Below are 26516 nucleotides of genomic sequence, written 5' to 3'. Positions count from 1 at the left end.
GCCGCCATATTCCTGCGTTTCCACTCCCCGGGGCGGCCGGCAGCGGCAGGTTGGTGGCGGCCCCGGCAGCGCCTCGGAGACCGGGCCCGCCCTGCTCCGCTCCGGGGCCGACGGGCGCAGCGGTCACGGTCGCCCCCGCATTGGGCGCGGGAGCGGGAGGCGCCCGCAGAGCCAGAGGGGCCGGCCCAGCCCGGGAGCGGCGCGCGCGGCGACTGCGAGCCCGGGAGAGCCTTCCAGGAGGGGCCGGGCGGCACCGCCTCCCGCTCCCTCCTCCCTCCTCCCGCGCCCATTCTCCCTCTCCTCCTCCTCCTCTCCCACCTCCTCCTCCTCCCGCCGCCTCCCTGCCGGATCTGTGCTCCAGTTCAGAGAAAGAAGAAAATGTGTGTGTGTGGCGAGGGGGAGGGCGAGCTCTGAGCACTCGCTCCGCGCCTGGCAATCGCGGCCGGGGGTGGGCGCCGGGCGGAGGCGGGGCGGAGGCGGAGGCGGAGGCGCGCGGCGGCCGGCGGCGGTGGGCGCGGGCAGGGCCGAGGGCGCCCGGGAGCCGTGTCAGGCTGCGAGCCGCGGGCGCGCGGGGAGCGGGGAGCCGTCGGCGGCCGCTCGCTGCGGAGACGCCCCGGTGGATGTGCTCTCGCCGCCCAGCGCAGGGAGTAGGGGAGCCTCGGCGGCGGCGGCGAAGGCGCGGGGGGCGAGGCGGGCCGCCCGTGGCCGGGGAAGGAAGCCCGGGCGCCTGAGCGAGGCCGGGCGCGGCGGCCTTTCCTCGCGCGCCCCCCGAACCAGCGCCCGTGGCCGCCTCCCGCGCCTGCCTGGCTCCAGCCGGCGGTCCCAGCCGTCGCTCCTGCCGCACCCCCGGCCCTGGCCGCGGCCCCCGCGGCCGTTCCCGGAGCTCGTCCCGGACGCGCGCCCGGGCGGCGGGGTCTCGGCGGCCACCGCTGCCTCGGGGGAGCGAGGGCGGGAGGGTGTGTGTGCGCGCGTGTGAGCAGGGGGTGCCGGCGGGGCTGCAGGGGAGGCACTTGGAAGAATGACTCTGGAGTCCATCATGGCGTGCTGCCTGAGCGAGGAGGCCAAGGAAGCCCGGCGGATCAACGACGAGATTGAGCGGCAGCTCCGCAGGGACAAGCGGGACGCCCGCCGGGAGCTCAAGCTGCTGCTGCTCGGTGAGTACCGCCCGGGGCCGGCGGCCGCGGGCCCTCCCGCCGGTTGACGCCCCCCACTTGCCACCCCGGGGCTCTCGGGGCAGCTGCCCCCCGTGGCCTCCACCCCTGGAGCTCGGGGCTGGTCATTACCCTCCCCCGGCGCGTCCCCGGCCCCTACCCGCACTCGTTCGGGCGCGCGCGCGGTTGCACAGACAGACAGACAGACACACGCACACACACGCGCGCGCACTCGCGCACGCAGAGGGGTCGGGCTGCCCTGCCTAGGGCCTTGGCTTGTGCCTTTGGGTATCCCTGAGCGCCGTGCATTCGGGGAGCGCCTTTATCTGCTGTGAATCAGCTAAAGGGCAAATCGCTTGGTGGGCATACCTGCGGGGGTGGGAAGGTGGGCAGAGGGGTTGAACTTCCAGTGTCGTGGCCATCGTGCCCCGTGGGATGGTGGAGTGGGGAGCTGTGTGTGCGTGGCCCCGGGGTGCCAGCGGAGCCAGGGCATGTTGGAGGATGGCGGGGTGGCCTATGTGCATCCATTATCAGTGTGTCTGGGGTCCGGAGAGAAGGGTGGAACACAGTGGACAGACTCGCGACTGGATTCTCCTAGGAGTGATGATGAGGGCGCCCAGTGGTTGTCCCTCCAAAGAAAGGAGGCTTATGTGTTGGAGGGCAGGGGGGTGGGGGGGTGGGTGGGGGTGGGGGGGGGCAAGGCCAGATGTGTCACGCAAGTGCTGTTCGCTAGCCACCTGACCACCGAAAGGAGGGACCCCCAGAAGAGTTTCTTGACCAGTGGATGTGGCAGGCATGTTTCTCGTCTGCATCCTTCTTTCCTGATTAAGAAGAGGGACAGGGGAGCGCTGTGCTGTGTGGTTGTTGACAGCGACTGGTATCTTTTGTTTAATGAGACAACCCAGATGTAGGCCTGAATTCACAATAATTACTACTGAAAACCAGTATAGCCTCTCAATTACACTCATGGAAACAAATAGAAACCTTTTGTTCAAAACGGACAACATTTTAGTATCTCGGGAATCTGGGCTAGAAGCAAAACGAGAAGTGCACAGCAAAAATTTCCCTTTAATCTCTTAAACAAAACACATAACTCAACATTCTTCCTTAACACCAAGTTAGCAAGAAAATGTTGGTTCTCAATTAGGAATTCTATTGATTATTTATCTCTGAGAGAATGTTCAGAACCAACGATCAGGGTTCACATTCAAGCCAGTGTGACATAACTGAACTATTGTGGTAGGAAGAGCAAACAGCTTTGCAGTTACAGGCCTGAAAAATGTCTGCACTTGTGTCCAGTATATTTGCATGTATAATAAATACGTTTCTAAGACATTTCTGGAAGAAAACATTGTATTGTCAGTTGGGATTTGAGAAACAGGCGTTTTCTTTCTTATCTTGAGCATTCCATCTCTTGGTTCAAGGACCCAGTTGCCTTTTGGACTGAACTGCTTATGTGCTGGATCACTTACAAGCAGAAACAAACTATAATGATCACAAATAGTTACCAGTGGTTACTTCACATGCCATGCTTTATGTCTTCATTGTGAAACCAGATTAGATAAATGTGCACGTTTATAAAGAACAGAAAGCAAAGGGCTGGGTAAAAGAGTGGGCTTTAGGAAATGAAGCCAGGGGTGGGGAGATGCAATGGGAAGATGAAGATCTTTTTATTTTCATTTTGGGCTATGTCTAATGGCTGAAAATGCTTTCTGAATTCGTGCAGTAGAGAAGAAAATAGGGCAAGAGAGATGTATAGGGTGTTTATGTGCAGGATTGAGGAAAAAAGCATTTATTTTAGAGACACTTAAGAACGGTTTTCTTTTTCTTCTTCCCCATTTACAGTCTTTACTTGTTTCTGTTTAGCTTCACATCAGTCGGTTGAGGTCTCTCAAGCCATCCCTGTTGCCTGAAATGTGACAGCTCTGGGTTCCTAGCAGCTGAGTTAGAGCCCAGTGGGTTTGTCTGTCGGAGGGCCCAGGTTTCTATGTCTAGGGAGGAATTTGGGGGAAGTATATATATAGGGATGCTTCATTACATACTGTGTATTTAGATAACATACTGTGCTTTAAAAAATGAACTTGGAGGTATAAAAAAAATTAAACCAGTTTTACTGCTAAAGTGGTGGTAGTGTGGAGAATTCCGCCCCCACCCCCTTACTAGATACTTGAGAAGGGTTTAATATTGTCCCACCCCAGCCCCCAACTGTGGCCTATTAGAAGTGGTAGAAAGCTATGACTTTCATTTAGAAACCTACATTCATTAGTAACGTTTAAAAATTATACAACTTTCTGTTAGAAATAGGATGCCTAGACATCATGTAAGATTTGCTACAGTTTCATATTCTAGGTATGTTGTTTTGTAACATAACTTCTGCAGTACCTATGCTATTTATATAGTAAATGCTATATACTAAATGTAGGTTTGCGTGCACGTGTTTGTGTGTGTGTGTGTGTGTGTGTGTGATCGATTTCACGATTTTCTTCTCTCCAGGAGAGAAATGAACAAGGTTGATATTAACAAGGGATGGTATTGGGGAGAGGTTTCTTTTGAGAACTTTGGACCTGCTGCTTTCATGAGTTTAGCTATTCCTTCATTCTTTTTAAATGATACCTATCCAAAGGAGGTTATAGGATATATTATTTCACAGTTTAAAGAGTCACCAATATTTTTAACTAGTTTATTTATTTATTTTTTATTTATTTTTTTAATATATTTTATTGATTTTCTACAGAGAGGAAGGGAGAGGAATAGAGAGCTAGAAACATCGATGAGAGAGAAACATCGATCAGCTGCCTCCTGCACATCTCCCACTGGGGATGTGCCCGCAACCAAGGTACATGCCCTTGGCCGGAATCGAACCTGGGACCCTTCAGTCCACAGGCCGACGCTCTATCCACTGAGCCAAACCGGTTAAGGCGTAACTAGTTTATTTAAATTGAGGAATCACCCTTATATTGAAATAAAAATCATGACACAATTTTAATGCAAATAGATTTATTTGGCAGGAGACCCTTGCATTTGTTCACATAACCATTAAATTTTATAAGTTAACAACATGGAGAAATTAGAAAGGGAAATAGTGGTTACCTACCAAGATGAAAGGCTGGCAGTAAAATTTGGGCTATTTTGATTCATACTCAGCAATTATTCCAGTATGTTCCAAATTGTGCAGTAGTTACATATTTTGATCTTTTTATTCTTTTCAAAAAATGAACCCAGGAATCTACCACCATAAAATATATTTAATATTTAATTATTCTCTTGTTTCCTTAAATGTAATCATTTATATCTGTGTTTATTTTCTTTGACATCTTTGAAAACTTTGTATTCAACACATGTGTGCATGGGGATACTTTAACTCATTGAAATGTTTCTATACTTTCTTGGTATACAGTATGTTATATTTCCTTTAATTGATTAATATTCATGAATATTGATAACTAAATATTTCTATTGGTGGTACATAGGACACACTATAAAACATCAGCATCTTTAATTCTATATAAAAGAAGTGGCTTTGAGTGTCTGCTTCTAGTCACAGATATTTATGCTGGAATTGTTTTTTTGATTCCTTGAAGATACATTCTCTTTCGTACCTGTTCTGATTTTACATGCTTTTGAAATCTTTACTCCTCAGATCTTAATCATTAAATATGAAGATTTAGAAAACATTTTTGTATATTGGGTTCCACCGTTTGAAATCATGCATAATTTGGGCCAGTCTTAGGTGGAAGAATATATGCTCTCAGTCTTCTAAATGAATTACATGTGCAATTTTCTTTCTGTTCTAGACTGGAGGCTTATAAAGGTAGGGATTGTGTCCATATTGGTCTCGTTTAAATACCAGTTTCTAAGATAGTATCAAACTTATAGAATGCTCTTAATTAGTATTTGTTGAATAAGTAAATTTATTTATAACCTTCCTGATAGAAATTGGGACCATAAAATAATGAATGAATTATAGAGACATGGGATATGCAGTGTTTTCAATCTGTGGCAGATAAATTCATGGTTGTTTTTTAAAAACAAAATTGTATGTATCTCTTTGAGCCAATTGAATACAAATGCATTCCAGGATAGGAAGTGTTAATGTACAATGTAACATCACATATCAAACCCGTGTGTTACAGTATTGTGCTGGGGACATTTGGCAAGATAACAGCCATGCTTTAAGTATGAAAGTTTAAAAGAAAAAGAAAAAAGAAACGATCCCATGTCTTGTTTTTTTTTTTTATTGTGTAGAAGTTAGTTTAACATTATCAGCTTTTTGCCATTCACTTTTCTCCATGATACACTCATCAGGATACAGGTGATGACTGTCCAGATTTTTAAGATTTACTTGTCAGTGACATGAGGAGAACTACATTGTTGAATGTAGAATTTTGGCAATTGCAGGTAGAACATTTTAAATTTGAGAGGTATACATTTGTACTGAAAACTGCACAGAGCAAGAAGGGACATAGGAGGCTAGGAGTGCTCTGAATGGAAAATTTAGATTATATGGAGAGTTCATTCACACAGGTCTGCATGCAAACCCTCCCTCCTCCCCTCGGTAGGGTTCACTGGAGAGAGGAGAATGGGGATGTTGATTGCCTGAATTAACCTAGAGGTTAGTGGTTGTCTAGGATGGCCACTCAGAACCACAGAATGAAAGTACCCTTCTAAGCAGCCCTAATAACAGCATCTCCCAGTAAATACCAAAATATGGTGTTTATGAGGCTGCTTTAACACCACACGGGTCTTATTTTTGGTACTCTTTGAGCTTTCAAGTGTTGAGTATGTTTCTAAATGTCAGGATTTACTTGGACTCATTTCCTCTTCCATCATCTTTTATTTTTTTTTTTGAAAAAAGTGCTTATAGTTTATATCTGAAAAGTGAAGTGGGAGCATCCCTCATACAAATCAAAACGGTAAAGCCTTTCAGAGTAAGATGTTTGCGTTGAATCATGTGAATTCCTTGTCTAGAGCTGCCATAGTAGCTGTCAATCCTGTCCTTACGTTATTTCTTCGGATGGGAACCTTGGCACAAATTAAAACCCTACTGAACGGTGAAATCATCCCATGTATCTCTCTTCCAATATTTTTACGTACTTTTGGAAAGGAGAACCGGAAGAATAATTTAGTGGCCGTTTTGTTTATTACAAATACATTTGATAGCCTCTTTTTCATTAAAAACAACAATAACAAAACACCACCAAACCCAGCCGCACTTTCTAAGAGGTGGCTTAGGCTCGGTTTTTAGAGACGCCTATGAAATGTAGGTATTGTTTTTATGACAGATGCATTTGTAAGGACCTGAGACCGTTTTTTGCAGTTGTGAGGCTGCCTGCTATACTAACCTTAGCAGAAAAAGGAACAGATTTTTCCTTCATGATCCAGGCAAACTTATACTTGAAAGGAAATGAAGATGGTTGCCCGAGGGTGATTTTATTCCAGCATTTACATTAATTTTTCCTTAAGGAGAGGTTATCCATTCTGTTGACATTAATGGAAGTGTTGACCGGATATTGTAGAGGGAAAACAGGGAGCGCAAAGGGTACATCTTGGAAGAGAGAAGCCATTTTAAGAAGGTTAGGATTGCTTTCTCCCCAAGATCGGGGAGGGAATCTGTTTCCTCCAGACCTTCTGTCTTGGGTTGAGGGGAATACAAGTGTTTGTAGCAACAAATCTAATGTCTAACTTCCTAGTTGAGCAGGAGGGCAGTGACATTCTTCAAAGGGAAACTTTTATCATGGCTTGTCAAGGCAGTGTTAAGATCTTTGCAGAATTAATCCCAGAGAAGTGCGAAATAGCAATAGAAGGTAAAATGTGTGATTGTTGGTAATTAAGTCTGTGGCAATCACTGACTACAGTAAACAGTGAATGTTTTGTCTTGTTCTGCCGCATGGAGTAACATTAAAGAAAGCGCTATTATCAGGCCCAAACACTATTTTGTGTGAACAGCTGTTACTAATAAAATTATAGGAAGTTGTTCAACAATCACCTTTGATTTGTTACGTTACCGATATGTACAAATCTGTCTGATTTCTCAGCTAACATGCAGTAAAAAGGGAAAAAAAGGATCTAAACATGCTGTTGAAAATGAGTTCATAAATCCTCAGTGGTCATGAATCTGGACTTGACAAGCAAAAGCAAACATCCATATTGTGATGCCTGGAACCGAAAACTGAATTTGCTAAATAGCTCTGGGGTTGACCCTTATGCCTAGCCATAGTTTTGGAAATCAATGCAGAATATTTTGTTAAAAGCCTTCATGGCTCAATTTTAAGAACACAGTGAGTAATATTATTTAAAAGTAAAGTTATGAAGAGTTTTCAAATATTCAACAAACACTTGCCAGTTATTAGAACATAAACATTTCCTCTAAATTTTATTATTATTATTATTTTTTAACCAGGCATACCATAAGAAACCTGCATCTAGAATGCTGGTCAAATGAACAGGTATTAAGCACCTATTTGGTGCAAGATCATGGGCTATATGAGACACTCCTTATTTCTTATTTGCCAACAGGAAAGGCTACAAGCACTTTTCACATTTCTTGTTGTTTCACAGTTGACGCCCTCAGACTGACATGTCCTTCTGAGTATTATTATCCTTCCTGGCTTTGGCTTTTCTATTGGCTCTTGATACAAAGAAAAAGACAAAATAATCTGAAGGCCATTGTAGAAGCTTTCCGGGGATTACACAACTGGGGAAGCAAATGATTTGAGAATTTGAACTCCTGAGTTATATGTGTATGATTTCCTTGGACTGGTTCACTTTTCCCCCCCTTTAACTGTGAGAAACTATTCATGACCACTTACCCTAGATTGGTAGCTCTCTGGGGGCAAAGATAGTGGCTGTTGTTTCTTTGTACCTGAATGTAGCACAATGTCCGGCTGGGTTTACAAATATTCTGTTGTCAGTAATTGGAGGCCTATGGGCATCAGAGGGTGGGGGCAGGTGGGCAGCTGGATTCCCAGTTGGAAGAAGTGAATTTAAACTTCCTGCTTTCTTCTAATGGGTACCATCCATATGCTCTCCATTTGTCCCCCCTCCCCCTTTGCTGTTTTGTGGGCCACCTGGGGCACAGTAAAAGGAATTCTGTTTTAAAGACGAAATGGAAATCCTCTTTGTCTCCTGCTTGCTTCTCATTCATTCTCCAGGGAGAATGATTCATTTGAACATTTTTATATTGTTTCGGGTTGAAAAGGCAATAGCGTTTATCAAGCAGTTTGAATGGAAATCGGTTACACACAAAAGTCCTTTGAAATTTGAAAATTCCATGCACCTTTATTACAAGATTAATCTTGGATTGTGAGCAGTTTATTGCTTTAGAAACAAAATAGTTGTTTCAAGAAAGTGTATAATGGGTTGTGGTGTGGTTAGGAGCTAGAATGTTATTAGTGCCATTGTATTGCTGACACCTCACAGATGGGAACAATAATTGACCCACAGATTAAAGAAAAAGAGCTGGAGTGAGACTTTTTGGCTCTGTGGCAGGAAGTGAATAGTGATGTTAGGAAGATATTCATGTCTATTTCTAAGAGATAGCCTCATGTTTTTCCTTTTGGAGAACCAAAATCATGACAGATAATTGCCTCTTCCAGAATTTGACTTGTTTTTTTTTTTTTTTAATTGCCATCACTTGCTAAAAAAATTGAAATATATATATATATGTATATGTATATATGGCTTTTTTATGTTTTAAAAACTTTTTTCATCTCTTTTGTTTTTCTTGTTTCTTTTTTACGTGTTTTTTTTTTGCTGAAGTGGCAGCAGGGTGGTAGATGGTGACACGTGTTTGCTGGTGACAGTTTCTGAGGGACATGCCGCAGCGTCTTACCCACTCAGTACTCAGGCTTCTTCTGTTTGCTGCAGCTCCCCTTCTATGTGAATACTACCCACCCATTTACTCTCTCATCATAGCTTCCTTAAACAGATACTAGGAGGGGTTCCTTGGATCCTGTGGTGTGCACATTTCTTTAAGATTTAGGGAACTTCCTAGTGGGTGCTACTTTCAAACATCATGTGGATGAACTGGTGAGAGGGAAGTTGGGGGCTTTAATACACTGAAAGAAAGACACTTGTGCTTTTGGGAAATGAATAACTTTCTTTAGCAACACTTGAGTCTGCAAAACAAAGAATGCTGTCATTAAATAAAATGTTATTCTCCTTCCTTTTCTGTAGGATGGGTAGGACTGGGACTTGAGCTTGTTCATGACTACCAGCAGGGAGTTAGTGAGCCCTGCTAGGTGACCTATCCTGGGCCACTGGGTTTCAAAATAGGATGTAGCACATTTGTTAGAAGGGGAGAAAGTGCTGAGGCCTGTGTTGAGCAATAGTGAAGGTTCCTCATTTAATGATTTGAAAGTCCCCATCTCAGTGACTTGAGAGCCTTAAAACATGTAATTGTGTTTTCATGCAGATAGGGAGGAAGATATCAGCCGGGATCTTTGCTTTTGTTGTACCCCATCAATCTGAGTTTTTTTTGTTTTTTTTTAAGGTAAAGATAGAATGGTTCCTCCTCCTCCTCCTCTTCCTCCTTCTTGTTAATCCTCACCTGAGAATATTTTTTCATTGATTTCAGAGAAAGTGGAAGGGAGGGAAGGGGGGAGAAGAGAGAGAGAGAAAGGGAGAGAGAGAGAAGCATCAATGTGAGAGACACTGATTGGTTTTGCCTACCCCCATGTGCCCCAACCGGGCCTGGGATCGAACCTGCAACCCAGGTATGGGCCCTAGACTGGGAAGTGCCCTTGACCTGGAATGGAGCCCAACCTTTCATTGGGTGGGCAGATGCTCTATCCACTGCGCAACACCGGCCAGGGCCCAATACTGTTGTCTTGCCATATGAATTGATATTTTAGGGCCTACCCTTTTCAGAGCTACTACATTATATCATACATTTTTTTTTTTTTTGGCAGATGGCAAAGACAGTTTTCCTCTTGTCCTAAAGAGCTGACCCATTTCCTGTGACTTGTTCTAATAATACAGGATGACTTTAATTCTTGTTTCTGGTTTGCCCTTCAAAGAATGCCAGGGTAGTTGTTAAGCGTTTAGCTCTTGTCGCTATGTTGTGATACATATTTTTGAAAATTGGTAAATCCTGCAAAAACAGTGGCAGACTGGCTTTGTGAAAGTTTATTTGGCTAAATAATTAAACACTCCTTATGACTCTGCATAGTGGTTTAGCTATGTTTTTTCTAAAACCTGTAACTGAAAGACGGTCAAGTACTCCTGCTCTACCTCTCTCTATCGTTTGTTCCTTTACTGTTTCTATGGAAACTTGTAGAATGAAGAGATTGCACCAAATCTAAGGGCCATTTGAACTTTGGAACGTACCCTGCTTCCCTTCTGTAGCTTTGACCATTGTGGCCAATCTCTGCTCAAACTCACTCCTGGATGAGGGCCCTGGGCCCCAGCCTTCCCCAGAAGTGATGGGATGTCTAAGGAGGCATTGCCAGGGCTGATGGCCTCCTCCTGGCCTCCCTCACTCTCTTCTTTTTCCCTTTGGGAGTAACTGGTGTTTCGCAGGCAGCTCCCAGCTCCCTGGGGAAGAGCTATGAGGAGGAGGAGGAGGAGGAGGAGGAGGAGGAGGAGGAGGAGGAGGAGGAGGAGGAGGAGGAGGCGGCGGCATTGGCGTTGCCCCTCCTGCTGCCTGGTGTGCTGCTGATAGTTTCACTGCCTTCCCAGGGAATGGTATCACAGGCCTGCTGTCCTATCAGCATGGGTCCCTCGCTTCCTGCAGGAAGGGCAACATCCTGGGGCGCACAGGGGTGGAGCTCAGAGGCTCAGTGTTCACTCCTCGCTCTGGCCTGGGAGTTTTCTTAGACACCCCGAGGCAGCTACCTGTGACTCACCATTACTTTTTATTTATTATTTTATTTTAATTTTTTTGCTTCATTGGGTTTTAAGCAATGCTTTACATTTGCTTACAAAGAATTTCTGTGCCCAGGCTATTTCTGCCAGTTTCAGTGAGAGCAGGTTGGCCATTTGGGCCTGGGCACTGCCAGTGTCTCATACCCCTCATTGGAGTACATTTGGGGGACGGGGGGGCTGCTTCGTATTTGGAGCCGGTAGATCCTTTTTCCAGGGCCTTCCAGAAAAGATTTAGAATTAACCCTTGGATGGACCATTTGTGTCCATTTCTTCATTTATTACTGTGTGTGTGTTTTTCTTGGGGCTTTCATTGAAACCAGAAAAACAGATAATGTTGAACAAATTCATAACATGAACTAAGGAATTTCATACTTTTTTTGTTTGAAAATCTAGATTATCTATCTATCTATCTATCTATCTATCTATCTATCTATCTATCTATCTATCGCTGTGGCCTCTGAACTGTCTTCAGTTGTCATGGCTATGGTCAGAGAAACTTTAAGAAAGCAACTTCTGCCCTAGCTGGTTTGGCTCAGTGAATAGAGCGTTGGGCTGCAGACTGAAGGGTCCCGATTCGATTCCAGTTAAAGGCACATGACTGGGTTGTGGGCTCAATCCCCAGTAGGGGGCATGCAGGAGGCAGCGGTCAGTGATTCTCTCTCATCATTGATGTTTCTCTCTCTCTTTCCCTCTCCCTTCCTCTCTGAAATCAGTAAAGAAGTATATATTAAAGAAAAGAAAACAACTTCCTGTCTCTTTTATAAAATATTTTTTATTTTATTTTTTTAAAGTTTTTTTTTTTTTTTTTAAAGTGATTTTTGGAGAGAGAGGAAGGGAGAGAGAGATAGAAACATTGATGAGAAAGAAACATCATGGATCGGCTGCTTCCTGTATGCCACCTACTGGGTATTGAGCCTACAACCTTGGGCATGTACCCTGACTGGGAATCGAACCAGTGACCGCTTTGTTCATGGGTTGACGCTTAACCGCTGAGTCACACCGGCTGGGCTCTTTTTAAAAAAGAAATTTTAAAAAATTTAACTCATTTTAGAGATAGATAGATAGATTTGTTGTTCCACTTATTCATGCATTCACTGGTTGATTTCTGTATGTGCCCTGACTGGGGATTGAACCCACAAACTTGGCGAGTCCGGACAGCGCTCTAATGAACTGAGCTACCTTGTCAGGGCTTCTGTGTCTCTTGTCTGCATTCTAGAGAAGGGGCTCTATGACCAAAGAAGGAACAGCTAGACTCTCACCCTGCTCTTTCTGAAAGAGCTACACTGTTATAAGACCCAGTTCTATGGGAGGAGTCAGGCAGGTGTTTGGCATTCTTTGACCCCTACTTTGCTCTTGGCACATGGCTTCTCATTATCTTATCGGCTTCAGGCTTATTTTCTTGATTTCAGATTGGGAGATGGACAGGTGCAGGGGAAACAAACAGTCACAGGTGAAGGAGAGTCATGGGGATCTAGTGGGCCTTGGCAGGGCCGAGGGTGTTGTTCTAGTAAGCTGGTGCAGCCAGGTCTTCTCTAAAGGAGAGGTGCCCTGCATGCCGGCCTGCTGTCTGGTCAGGAAGAGCCAGGCAATGCAGCTTCCTCTCCTCAGCTCCACTGGCCTGCTGCATTTCCTTATCATTGTCACATCTACCCTGCCCTTCCCCTTCTTCCTCTCCCGTAGCTTGAGTTGGGAGATGAGCAAGTGTAGAAGCCTGGGTTGTATGGGAGGAGTTTTGTTGCATTGCACTCTCCTGTCCTTTTGTTCCTCGAGGTGGTTAGATAGACTAAGCCCAGATATCATGTCAAGCAGTGTCCTGAAAACCCCTTCACATCATAAAAAGAAAATTTACAACATGATTCCATTGACACTGCTCCCCGCCCCCCGCCCCACGTCAGTTCTTTAAGGCGGGAGAAATGTATCTGTTACTGGATTGAGAACTCTGCTAATTTGGTGATAAGTTATTAGAATGTCTCTGGAAAGATTCTTGTCTAGGAAGTCTGCTTCCACCTGGCTGGCTTCCTCCTACAATAGAGCGCCTTTCAGTTGCCCAAGGCAATGAGTAGATAAGTAGTATCATGAGATAGTCTTGCCAAGTGGAGTCATACCCAGGTGGAGTATGTAATACAGGCATACTTTGGAGATATTGTGGGTTTGATTCCAGGTCAGCACAATAAGGGAGTTTGGCTGGTGGAGGGTCTTGCCTTCAATTTGTAAAAAAAAAAAAAAAAAAAAAAAAAAAGCAACACTATGAAGCACAATAAAGCGAAGTGCAATAAAACAAGGTTTAGAAGTAGTTTGTAATTTTTAGCTGAGAAAGACCCCTCTCTATTGGTTGTGTTCTGTAAGGGAGCTGTACGCTTCCTGGGCTATTACATCCAAACCCAGGGGTTGGACTCTTTTCTCAGATTAGTCAAGGTCCCTAAAGCCTACTTCCAATTATGAACATTCAAAATTGGCTACATTTGTTTATGATAGAATTGACTTAAGAAAATTTCTTGTCTCATAATGTAGGCAAGTATATTTTGAATAATTTGAATAATTCTGAATAATTTGAGAGTACTGAAATAAAAGATACTTGAAATCAATCTCAGTTTTTCTTCCCAAACACTTCCTAATGGGTCAAAAACTAATGAATTACCATAATACTAGCTCCTCTGGGAGCTAAGCTTGGATCAGACTAGGATTCTGCAGATGCAAGGGCCTTGATGTGTTCAAGGCCTAATGAAAGGGATGTCATTGGAACATTCTAGTTTCTCCTACTATTTGTTGGCTCACCATCTAAGACAGTGGTTTTCAACCTTCTGGCTCTTTAAATACAGTTCCTCATGTTGTGACCCAACCCTAAAATTATTTTCGTTGCTACTTCATAACTGTAATGTTGCTACTGTTATGAATCATAATGTAAATATCTGATATGCAGGATGGTCTTAGGCGACCCCTGTGAAAGGGTCGTTCAACCGCCAAAGGGGTCGCAACCCACAGGCTGAGAACCGCTGATCTAAGATATTGTCCAGAGCCATTAGAAGTAACTCAAAAGTGTTGGGCATATAACATCTCTTGTAATGATGGTTCCCATCTTCTGTGAAAGAAGATACCTAACCTGTATATTGCTTGATCAGTTTTGGATAAATAATTTGTATTTCCCTATCCACACAATTCTTGGCAAGGAGTTGCATTTTAATGGAGGAAATCATGGGACTTCATTAATATTTCTTCAGGGAAATCTTGACTCCAAATATATTTTCATGAAAATCACCAGCTAGGTCCTTTGAGAAACACTTTTTTCTGTAGGGCTTTCCACTCCAGGCCATGCTTTCTATGGGAACAGAGATTCTTGTCTTGGGTTTTTCTAAATCCCTAGAGTCTTTTTGTGAATTGCTACTCAAATTACAATGTATCCTTCCCAGAATAAAAATTAAGGCATTGTGCATCCCTAGTTCTGAATCACATAATGATTTATTTTGTCTATTAAACATACACACACAGACACACTTTTGTTAGACTAGATTAATACATGTTATTTCTAGGTCAGAGAATATGAAAAATTTTATGACTCTTGATTACACTCACCTAAACCCTTTTCCAAAATGATTGTAGATAATTTGAAGCATCATGAGCAATACTGTCAGAATATCAATAAGTTAGGCAAAAATGGCACATAATTATACATTTGCACTTATTTGATCACTAGTGAGAAGAATCATTCTCCCATATGTTTGTTTCTAGTTGAATTTCTTATTTTGTAAGTTGTCTCTTCATTTCCTTTGCCTGTTTATGAGCTCTGAAAACACAAATGAAATTAGTCTTTTTTATATTTATGGCAAATAACTTAAACCCAGTCTGTTATTTTTCTTTTGCTTTGTTTGCTATTATTTAATACAGAAGTTTTTAATTACTTTGAAGTTAAATCATTTGTTGGTCTTTTGCTGTTCTGTTTTAAAATAAAAATATAAATCTGTTTTTTATACCTCTTGAAAGCCAGATTTACTGCTATTGTTATGGGTAAAACTAGATTGAATGTAATGTTTACACATCACTGTTGAATGATTCTTTTTCTTTGAAAAGGAAAATGAAATACACATATAAGGTCACACTATGACAGATTACACAACATATGCTGTTCTGTACGTGACTGGCTTTTTTTGGTCCAGTAATATGTAATGAATATCTTGCTATGTTAATATAAATCTTTTATATCATATATTTTGGCTTTTTAGTGTTCAATGTACTTTTTGTTAGTCCAGTGTATTTTGACTTACATAGTGGTGTGCTGTAGCTAGCTTGCACCTGCTCATAAAAGCTGATTGTACACATTTCTTCTCAACTCTGCACTCAGTGACTTCATTTTGGTAGCTTGAAATCATCCATGATGGGAGTGTTTACACCACAGAAATTGGCAGATGCTACAAATCAGAGCTTTCCCTTCTCCTTCCTGAAGGACTAGTTAAATATTTACCAGTACACCACTTTTTTTCTTTTCTTTTTTTGGTTAATCCTCACCCGATGATATTTCTTTCCATTGATTTTTAGAAGAGTGGAAGGGAGGAGAAGAGACAGAGAGAGAGAAACATTGATGTGAGAGACATATTGATTGGTTGCCTTCCCAATGTGCTCCAACCTGCACCGGAGATCCAGCCTGCAACTGCAGCTTGTGCCCTTGACCAGAATTGAACCTGCCGTCCTTCAGTTCTTGGGCCAGCGCTCTAGCCATTGAGCAGATTGGCTAGGGCAGTACACCACCACTTATTCCTGACCCTTGTTGATGGATATTGAACTTGATTCCATAAACAAAAATTACAATAGGGCTATCTATAGTGAATATTGAAAGGGATACATTTTTGTACACTTGCACAATTGCCCCTTCAGATAAGGTCCTCAGAGTTAGGTCATCAGCCAAGTAGTAGGCTTATTTTAAATTTTAATGCACAATTCCATTTTACCTTTCAGAAAGGGTATATTGGTTTACTTTCCCACTACCAGTTTATGTTAGTGACTATTTTGGTTCGTCTCAGCTATCATTATGGTTTTGTCAATCAAATGGGGGAAGAAAAAGATCTTGTATTTATTTACATTGTATGGAATTAATTTTTATTACACGGTATTTTCTACATATTTACAAAAATATATAAAATGCCTCAATTTATTACTTAATTAGATGTTTTAAAAATCACATTTAACTTCAATTTTATTAGACATTTCTAGAAAATTGGCCATTTTATCTGGAAGGATGGAGTGTCCTACAATGAATGTCTTTAAGAAAAAAAGAAAATGGAATCAATAAGATTATATGACAACGTTGGCTATGTGCAAAATTGTACCGAGACACACAATTTTTAATTGTGATAAGTCCAGTTCATCTGTTTTGTTTTCTTTCATTGTTTGTACTTTTGGTGTCATATAGAAGAAGCCAATGGTAAATCCAAGGTCACAAAAATTTACCTCCATGTTTTCTTCTAAGACTTCGTAGTTTTAGGTCTTATAGTTAAGTCTTTGATCCAGTTTGAGTTGATTTTTTTTTTAAAAAATATATTTTATTGATTTTTTACAGAGAGGAAGGGAGAGGGACAGAGAGTTAGAAACATCGATGAGAGAGAAACATCGATCAGCTGCCTCCCGCGCACCCCCCACTGGGGATGTGCCCGCAACCCAGGTACATGCCCCTGACCGGAATCGAACCCGGGACCCTTCAGTCCGCAGGCCGACGCCCTATCCACTGAGCCAAACCGGTTTTGGCGAGTTGATTTTTGTATATGGTGTGTGGTAGGGCTTTGACTTCAATCTTTTACAAGTGGGTATCTAGATGTCTCAGCATCATTTGTGGAAAAGACATATATTTTCCCAACTGAATGGCTTTGGCACCATTATTATTAATTTATTTTTGCCTTATCTTTATTACTTTCTTTCTTGCAATTTCTCTAGGTTTATTTGGTTGTGCTTTTTTATTTTCTTGAAATAAAATTCATAGATTATGGATTCTAATAATTTCTTGATTTGAATAAAAAGTGCTTAAAGCTTTGACTATTTCTACTTGTTGCTGTATAGTTCTTATATACTTTTTTTTGCAGACATTCTAAAATTATGATTTTGCTTTTGATCTCTGAACTGGAGTTGTTGAAGGTATTTTAAAAATTTCCAAGTGTGATATTTCCCCCAACATTTATTATATCTTCCTAGTCTTACATCACTTAGATAAGAGACTGTGTTCTGAAATGTTTTTGCTTTTTTAAATTTATTGTAGTCTAACATGCAGCCAATTTTTGTTCTATGGATACATAAAGTATGTATGTACATATAATAAAAATAAATATATGTGTATTGTTTAATTTTATTGCTGTATTTGTGGTGAATCTCCATTATATTATGTTGTGATTTTGTCAAGTGTTGAGAATTAAGTTAAAGTCTTCATAACTCTAGTGTTTATGACACTTCCTACTTTTTCCAGAAATGCTTGCTTTATGTATGTAATTACTTTTTTGTGAGGTACCTAAAAAAATGTCCATGAGAATTAAGTTTTCATCACCATAAAATTACCTTCTTATGAAAGATAATGCTATTATATCTTGAATTCAGTTTTGTTGGGTATTAATATAGTTCTTTTATTTCCATTTGCTTCTCCATTTATTTTTAATTATTCTTCATCTCTGTTACTTCCTCTCAGAGATTCTTCCCCTCCCCTGCTCTGCTTTCTGCTTTCTGATTCTTTTATTGATTTCTGGCAGTTCTCTCCCTCTCTCCATCCCCCCTCCCCCCAACCTCCCTCCTTTTGCTATTTGGTTGGTATTGGGTTTTGTGTGTGTGTGTGTGTGTGTGTGTGTGTGTGTGTGTGTGTGTGTGTTTTCATCTCTGAAAATTCGGAAGCTTTGTAATCTGCCTTTAATTTTACTATTGGTAGTCCACATAACTTTTAGTAGTAGTAGTAGTAGTCGTCTTCAAGTTATGTTTCTCAGTTTATTGGCTGCAGAGATGAAATACTATTTATTGTGTCCCTCCACGTGCAGTGGAGAAATTTGTTCACCTATTACCAGGGGTTGGGAAACTATTTTAAGGGGGGAGGGGGAGCTTTTTATTTAAAGTGCCTGATAGTAAATATTTTTAGCTTTTTAGGCCATATGGTCTCTGTTGCAACTACTCAACTCTGTCATAAATACTTTGTTTATGAATGAGTGTGGCTATGTTTAACATTTTATTTACAAAAATGGGCAGCAAGCTGGATTTGGCACTCTGGCTGTAATTTACCAACCCATCATTTATATTAGTTTAATTTTCTGCTTTCCCTGGTGTTTTATTTGTAGGTTCTAATTTTTTTTTTCCTCCTGTCTATTATAGACAAGTTAGCAATGCCATACTTAAACCAGTTCTCTTAATCTTAGTGGTTAGTAATAATATTAACACATTTTATTTTATACCTATATTTTCTTTAACAGTCTTCTCAGAGACAACCCTGAATATATTGAATGAAAATAACTCTTTTATGAACAACATAAACTTGTCCATGGCTAGAGACATTTTTCTAAGGGTTCAAGTCTATCCCTGTAACTTAATGATTGAAAGGCTAAACATATAGAAAACTGAAATTATCTTACTTTGAATATTAAAAGGATGTTGTGTCAGAGGGAATGAGGGTTGTACATGGTATTCAGGATTGTTTTCATGCTCATGGTTTGAATCCACATTTTGTCTGTTCTGCTCTTTCAGTTATAGCTTCCTGACTTTCAGATTCCGTGGATGTGCTCTCCTAATCCTGGCATGGTTTGCTTCTCTCCTTCCACCTGCGTTCCCCTTGAGTGCTTTCTGTTCATCTTTGCTGGCATAAAGTTAGCATTTGATCTTGCAGCCTATGTGATACTTAACATTTCAAAAATGCTTCTATAGTGTTGCACAGTTCATACATAGAGCTAATTTATTTTTACACTTCTAAAAACTCAATCCTTTGATTATTATACTCAATACCTGGGAAAATCGCAGGGAATCATTTCCAGTTAAGCCTAAAGAAATTCACCTGAGTATTATTTATGCCATATATTGCTTATTTATTATTCAGCGTTCTTTCAGAAATTAAAAAAAAATATTTTTTATTGATTTCAGAGAGGGAGGGAGAGAGAGATAGAAACGTCAATGATGAGAGAGAAAAATTGATCGGCTGCCACTTGCACGCCTTACGCTGGGGATCAGGGATTGAGCCCGCAACTTGGGCATGTACCCGGACTGGGAATCAAACCATGACATTCTGGTTCATAAATCGATGCTCAACTGTTGAGCCATCCTGGCCAGCTGGGCTCTTTCAGAAATTTTAGTATTCTTCTACGTTTGTACCTGCAATTAAAATTACATATTTAGTATTAATTCTGCATTTAAATAAATGCCTACCACCAGATATTTCTTCTCTCTGTTTCTTTAATTTTATACTTTTTAAAAATTGTATACTTTTATTTATTTTCATTCACTTATGAGTTGATTGGTTTGTATTTTCAGATATATTTTTCTCAAAAAAAAAAAATCCTTGGATGGCAAGTTTTCTGAGTTCTTGTGTGTTTGAGAATATCTTTTTGCAGCATTCACATATTAACATCTTGCATGGGTATAGAATTCTTGGATTACATGTCTTTTCTATCCACTTTGCTTGCCTCCTGGTAGATGTTCCTCCATTGTGTCCTGTCATCCCAATTTAATGAGAAGTAGTCTGCAGTCAGCCTGAATATATTTTTCGTGATTCGTTTTTTTCTATTTGGATGTTTGTTTGTTTTGGATGTTTAATAACTTTACCAAATGATGCTTCAGTGTTTTCTATTTATCCTAAAAACTCTGAACATATACATTCCATCTGTATATTTTTTATTTTAAGGATTTTCCTCAACTTATTATTGAATGTTTTCTCTGTTCCCCAATAATTTTTTCCCCTCTTTAGGCACACCCATCATTTATATATTCGATTTCTGAGGTTTCTTTAGTGAAGCTGTCAACTTCCCTCTAATTGCTTAATTTCTCCGTTCTTTTCCTTGTGTGATTTGCTCTAATTCTTATCTGCACCATTGATTTGGCAGTGGTTGACATAAATGTCAAGTGCTAGCAAGTAAGTTTTGGATGACTGAAGTGCCTGCTCTATGTTTTTGATGCTTCACATTCATTTTTAAGTTCTGCAATATCATTAATTTTTCTTCTTATTTACTTTGTTAGCTCTGACAGTTTCTTTCTACCTTACTCTGTTTTTTAATATCCCATTTTAAATTGTTCACATCTTAATTTTTCTTGGTCGTACAAAGGAATTATTATCTTTTCTTCTGTTTCCTAGAGTAAACCTTTTAAAGTCTCTTCATTTTCTTTTTTGCATGTTCTGTGCCTTGTCTTCATTTTTTTCTTAGGAATGTTCCAAATTTTGTCTGGCCCTACTGTTGGTCCAAAAATAGTGTGGGTGGACTCTCATTGACTTCCTTCCCTATTTGTCTTGGGTCTGTTTGTGTTTTTCCCTTAGCACTTGAGCTGGAGGGCTGGAAGATGGTGGTATATATTCTGTTTTTAGCTCTTTAGTTGTCTGAGTAGGGTGGTAGGGAGGGCTCTGTGGCAGTGGGCAGCTTCAGAGCTTTGCTGCTTCTTAATTTTGTTGTATTTTATAACCAGTTTCATTAGTTCCTTCTCTTTTGGGTGAGCCAGGCACTTTGATAAGAAATCATTCAGAATGGCGCCTCACTGTTTATGGGATGTTTGTTCTGTACATCTATTGGGTAAAGTGTTTCTTTACATTTTTAGACCACTTCGCAAAGTTGGGGTGCGCTTTTAGCCCTCTGCCTTGCCAGGTCAGAGGGACCACCTGGATTAGCTGGCTGTCTCATTTCTTTTTAGCCCCTCCACTGCTGATATAGGTGGGCACGGGAGTTCCAAAACGACGTCGCTTGTTCTTCAGAGTTGGGTGGTACCAGGGAGTCTTTCAGAACCTTTGTCACCTGTGTCCCTCTATACTGCACTGTTTTACGGACAGCAGAGCTGTGTACAGACCCCCAGCAGATTCCTTCCTTTTGGTCCATTTGTATTGCTTCTGTTCTCTAAGTCCTTTGCTATTATTAACATAGATGAGGTTTTCTCCCTCCCCCCATTTTTGTACATTTTGAAGGATAGACAGGAAGTTGTTATTGTTGTTGTTGTTTTTAGAGCACTTTGCCTTCTTTCCAGGAAGTCTGCTTTGTAAGTCTTGAGAATTATAATTAACACATGTGAAGTCTTTCATAGACAGATGTAATTATAGAATCTCAGTTAACAATGTGCTTTAAAGTTCAAACTTGCTCCCCATACTTGAGCCACCTCTGTAACATTCCCTGATTTAGTGTTAGTTTCCCCCGCTCTGCATTCAGTGGTGGGAATGTCATCCCCCGGAGGGAATTCTCTTTGATCATCCATATGTGTTTGTTGACATTTTTCATATATTGAGCTGAAATCTGGCTGAAAGTAGCTTCAGGTTGCATCCTTTGGAACCCACCTCTACTTTTACAAATAACTCAAGTTGGCCTCATGGCATGCCTGGGGCTTGTTTGCTTTGTGTGAAACAGTATGTGTTCTTTCTGTCATTTTTCATAAAACAGGTTTAAAGCCTTGTTCTTTATCATCATACTTGTTTTCTCCCTTAAAAATATACCCGTAGTGGAACCCAACACTTGAGATATGGTTTTATGAAGTCACAGTAGATAATATGTCTGCATCTTCTCCATGAGATTCCAGAAATCTTTGTCTTTATAAATCATCCCAAGAAATATAGAGTGCTGCGGGCTTCTGTAAGCTTCTCTTTTTCATTTACTTTTAATACAGGGCTACATTTCTAGCCTTGTTTCTGACCTCTGGTTTTTGACCTATGACCTGCATACAGTCCTCGGTATTTTTGCACATCCCTTTATCATGTATTTACATGGATTTTTTTTTCCAATTGCTGAGAGTACTTATCACTATTGAATTTTATCCTGATTCTGTGAGAACATCCTTCCAAGATTAAGATCATTTAAACTTTTCCCCCCCAACTTCTAGCATTTGTAATCCTACCCAGTGCATTCTCAGAAGAAAGTTAGATGAACCTATTTATTCCAATAAGATTCCACAGCCCACTATTGAATGTGAGTCTCTTGTCAATTCCAAGTCTTTGGTTATTACTTTATTGTTTAATTACCTAAAAAATATAAAGCCAAAACTTTGCTACCTGAATTTGATCTTAATGTTTAATCTGTGTTGGTATAAAAGGGAATGGAGAAATAAACCAAGAGAAGGCACATCTGTTCTTCCTTCCTCAACTGTGGCCTGGCCTCCTGTCAAAGAAGGAAGTCAGGGTGCCCTGCCTGAGTGGGGCTCTCGTGCATCACAGCATTTTAGTGGGGTGGGGTGGGGTGGCAGCACCCCTGACATTGCACATTGTGGGGGTCTGTCTGAAGCTCTCCTTACATTCTCAAGTTTAGGTTGTCAACCAGTTTCTAATGGCCATGATCAATGAGGAGGGAAGGAGCATTTTCTTATTCCTTGCCATCTGTGAGTTCTAATTTCCATGTTGGAAAAAAGGAAAGTTTTTGGAGAAGCACATTTCATTTGGTACCTATTTCCTTTACAGCTAAATTGGTTTAACGTCTCCCCCTCCCCCCCCCCCCCCGCCCCGCCCCAATAAGGCAGGTGGTTCCTAAAGAGAGAAAGTCAACATATAATTCTGTATATTGGTATCCCCTGCTTTTCGAAAGTTCATGTTAGGCCACTTTGCTTTTATTGACCTACATTAGTACCTGTTTTCGCTAACTGAAAGAAATCCAAAGTGGAATTTTGCTTTTATGAAAAAAGGTGAAAAGGGAAAACAGTGTTCAATGTTTGTTTGGCAGTGAGCCCATCCATTATAGAGACAGCCTCCACCCCTAGCAGCGGGAGTGACTGTCATGCTCCTTTCCCGGAACCACAGTCAGCATCAGGCTGCATAGCTTTGACCTATGTCAGTGCTTTATCTCCATTTATTTTGTGCATTAATTAGCAAGATGTGTCCTAAGGTATCTGACGAGCCTAAGAGAGCTTGTAAGGTGTTATGCTTAGCATAAAACTGGGTGTAATTCAGCATTTTGATTATGGTCAATGAAATAAAGACATTGTGTGTACTTTGAATTTGGGGCCTGGGAATGCTGAAAATTTATTCCATATATATGAATGGTAATTGCTTCTTCGCTTCACACCATTTTGGCTTATGAAAGGCCCGTAGGAACGCTCTACTTTCAGAGAGTGAGGGAAGCCTGTACTTTATTTTACAGGATTTGACATCATGCTCACATTTTCACCAATTACATTACATTTTCTCAGGAAATTTGGTAGTTGAGTGGAAGTTGTTTTATTCATTATATGTATGATTATTTAATATGAAATAAACTTGGTTCTCCTAGTTAGATGGTGTTGGTCTTAGATGATGGGAGAGGAATTGGTAGTAAATAATTCTGTTTCTTTAGCCAAAAATTGAGAAGAGACTCTCACTTTATTTTTTTTTAATTTTTATTTTGTTATTATTATTTTTTATTGTATGGTTCGATTTATTTATTTATTTTTTTTAAAAATTCTCCGTATTGTTGAAAGTATTACAGATGTCCCCTTTGTTTTTTTCCCCATTGACCCCGTCCACCCTATACCCACCCCTCCCAGGCCTTCACCACACTATTGTCTTGTCCATGGGCTATGCATATTAATTCCCCAGTTAATCTCTCCCACCCACCTCCCCCAACCCCACCTTCTTTCTGAAATTTGTCAGTCTGTTCTATGCGTCTATGTCTCTGGATCTATTTTGTTCATCAGTTTATTTTGTTCATTAGAATCCTCACCCGAGGATATTTTTTCCATTGATTTTTCAGAAAGAGTGGACAGGAGGGGGTAAAGAGGAATTGAGGAGAACATTAATATGAGAGAGACACATCAATTCGTTGCCTCCCTCATGTGCCCAACTGGGCCAGGGATTGAACCTGCAATTCTGTGTGCACCCTTGACAGGAATCGAACTCACAACCCTTTGGTGCGCAGGCTGACCCTCTAACCACTGATCCACACAGGCCAGAGCACCCCTATCTCTTGAGTGGCCTGTGCCCACGTGGCTGTTACCCACGTGGTAGAAGAAGACCCTTTTTGAACACTGGTCTGCCAAGGATATTGCCTCTTTGTAGAACTTCTAACAGATAAGGTGACTGAAGATTTGAGCAAGTCACCTTTAGAGGGGCAGTTTTTCTCTCTACCCATGTATGTGTATGGCAGGTCTCCACATGGCGGAAACACTCTTTAATGTCATTGTTTTAAGTCTGACTTTGTTAGAAAAATGGACTCATTGCTTGTAAGCAGAACTACCAGGAGTAAGTTTATTTCTTCATTAATTTGGTAATTTACCAGAATGTATTCTATTCTAGCCCCAAGTATATTCTGTTGAAATCCTGAAGTCATTTTTGTTTCCTTCTCTCTTACCCATGAAAATGTTTCTACTAGTAAAATGTTTGTTTGGCTTTTAAACCAATGCTTTAATACTGTTCTATACCTGGATCCACAGCAGGGCACACTGTCATAAATCCAGTTATGGTTAACAGGATATTACATACTTTTCTGGAGATTTTAGCCTTGCAAGCCAAACCTGAGTTTTTAAAAATGTGCTGACTGCGTGTGTGTCAATTATGGCCATGTTCCAAGATGTGTGGACTCGCAAGGTGAGGACTGCGTGCAGCAGCAACCCCAATCCACCAGCGCGCTGCCTAGGAGCTGCCCCCATTGTAAGGGTGCTTCCTGTGTAATGTCAGTGTCATGGTCAAGATTCCTTTTAAGAAAAAGTGCAGTTGGGCTGACATTTATGTTGAGCAAACGAAGCACAGTTCATGTCTGTTGGAACTGAAATTGTAATGCGTGGCTACGTGAGCGTTCTTTCCAACCCTCTCTGTGTGTTCTTGCATATGCATTTATAGAACCCAGGGTAAGTCAGATGGTGCAGAGGCTGATTTTTCCCGTCTCCCCTGTTTTTATCTGGTGGGTGGCTTGCTTGAGCAGGGGAATGCAGTAATAAATCTATCAGCATCAGAATTCTAGTTACACCATTGTATTATTTCTTTTATTTAAAATGAAATATTTTAGCCTAAAGGTTTTCATTTTCATAAGTGTTCTTTTGTAAAACAAAACAAAACAAAACGTCTTTTGGATTGCTCTGTACTGTGCTCTGAAGTGCTCTTTTCCAGCTGAAAATGAAAGATAAGGAACAAATATTAGCACTAATTCTTTCATTGGCATGTTTTTCCCTGTGTGGTGGTTTCTTTCCTCTTGGTTCCTGAGTGATGACGAGGTTAGAGCAAACTTCACTTACTTTGCAAACACAGAGACTGAGCTTCTGTATCAGGGCTCCTGAAGGACAAATGCAGCCTGGCCTCTGAATGTAAACTCAGCAGGGAGAATCCGCACTGGGTAGGTATGCTGGCAAAGTCTAACAACCCAGGTTGCAAAGAATGCTTGGCTCTTATCATCTTCACAAGGAACAATAACATCACACGTAGCACTAAACCTCACTAGCAGAGACCTGAAATCTACTCCTGGCGGGCTGAGAAATGCATCCAGTCACCTCATATGATCTTTTACCCCATCCAACCAAGGCCATGTCTCGGAGGTGAAGAAAATTGTTTGTTAAATTGCAAAAACCATCTCCTTGTGAGTTAGAAGGGGAGCCTGACACCTGCCTTCATTTGTTCCTTTAGATGGTTTTAAGTTAGTGCCCATATGTAAACGCCTCAACTTCCATCATAACTTAGCAAATTTACAAAAGGCAGATTTCAGGAGGCCTTCGAATAAGTATTGTTTCTGAAAGCGTGATAAAATGAAAGGGAAAAGCTTTATCCCGGTTTAAATGATGCCTGGGAATGTTTTAGTCCTGGGATTTCAGGTGGTTTATTGTTTTGGCAGTACTGATCAGACACATGCTGAGAACAGGGGAAAAAGCAATAGTAGGTTTACTCCTTATTTTCCATCTAAGATTTGTTTGTGTTTAAAAAGTAACATTTTTTTTTGGGGGGTGGGGGGTGGGTTGGCTCCAGATCTCAGTGGAAGAAGACAGTAGTAATGAATTGGTATCTTGTGGGGACAGGAGTCATATACAGTATTTTTTTTTATTGACATACATAATTGCAGCCAATTAGAAATGTGTAATTACATTTCTTATTTATATGCACATAATGGATTTGTTTTTATATCACACTACTTCCTGAAATTAACTGACAGGTTAGAGCAAATTTTTCCCAGTAGAACTGCATATGTACCTATATCCTTGTATTTAACATACCCAAATACCTATTTGTGATACATCGCCTCTGATAAGCAGCCAGACCATTAACCAGTTAACTGCCCCGCGTCCAAAACGGAAACCATCCCCCCACGCCACAATATTTTGAATTTAATTTAAAAAATCAACTTGCAATGAATATTATAAAAATAAATGTTACTCACAGTTTGGGTGTTCTTGAATATTTTCAGCTGAAAATTCTCACGAAAATTGATT

The 26516-nt window shown here is 41.1% G+C and overlaps 1 protein-coding gene across 1 annotated transcript in view; it reads left to right on the top strand.

Moving 5' to 3' along the window:
* Nucleotides 1–359: 359 nt before the first annotated feature.
* Nucleotides 360–26516, top strand: part of LOC308527666 (guanine nucleotide-binding protein G(q) subunit alpha) — a 263460-nt gene continuing 237303 nt past the window's right edge. The window contains exon 1 of the mRNA XM_081103072.1: nucleotides 360–1154. Coding sequence (XP_080959198.1) covers nucleotides 1019–1154 — 136 coding nt within the window. The 5' untranslated portion in view covers nucleotides 360–1018. The remainder of the gene's footprint in view (nucleotides 1155–26516) is intronic.

Source organism: Myotis nattereri (assembly GCF_964212035.1).
Source record: "Myotis nattereri genome assembly, chromosome: 12".
Lineage (NCBI taxonomy): Eukaryota > Metazoa > Chordata > Mammalia > Chiroptera > Vespertilionidae > Myotis > Myotis nattereri.
This window is presented reverse-complemented; position numbering and strand designations above follow the sequence as displayed.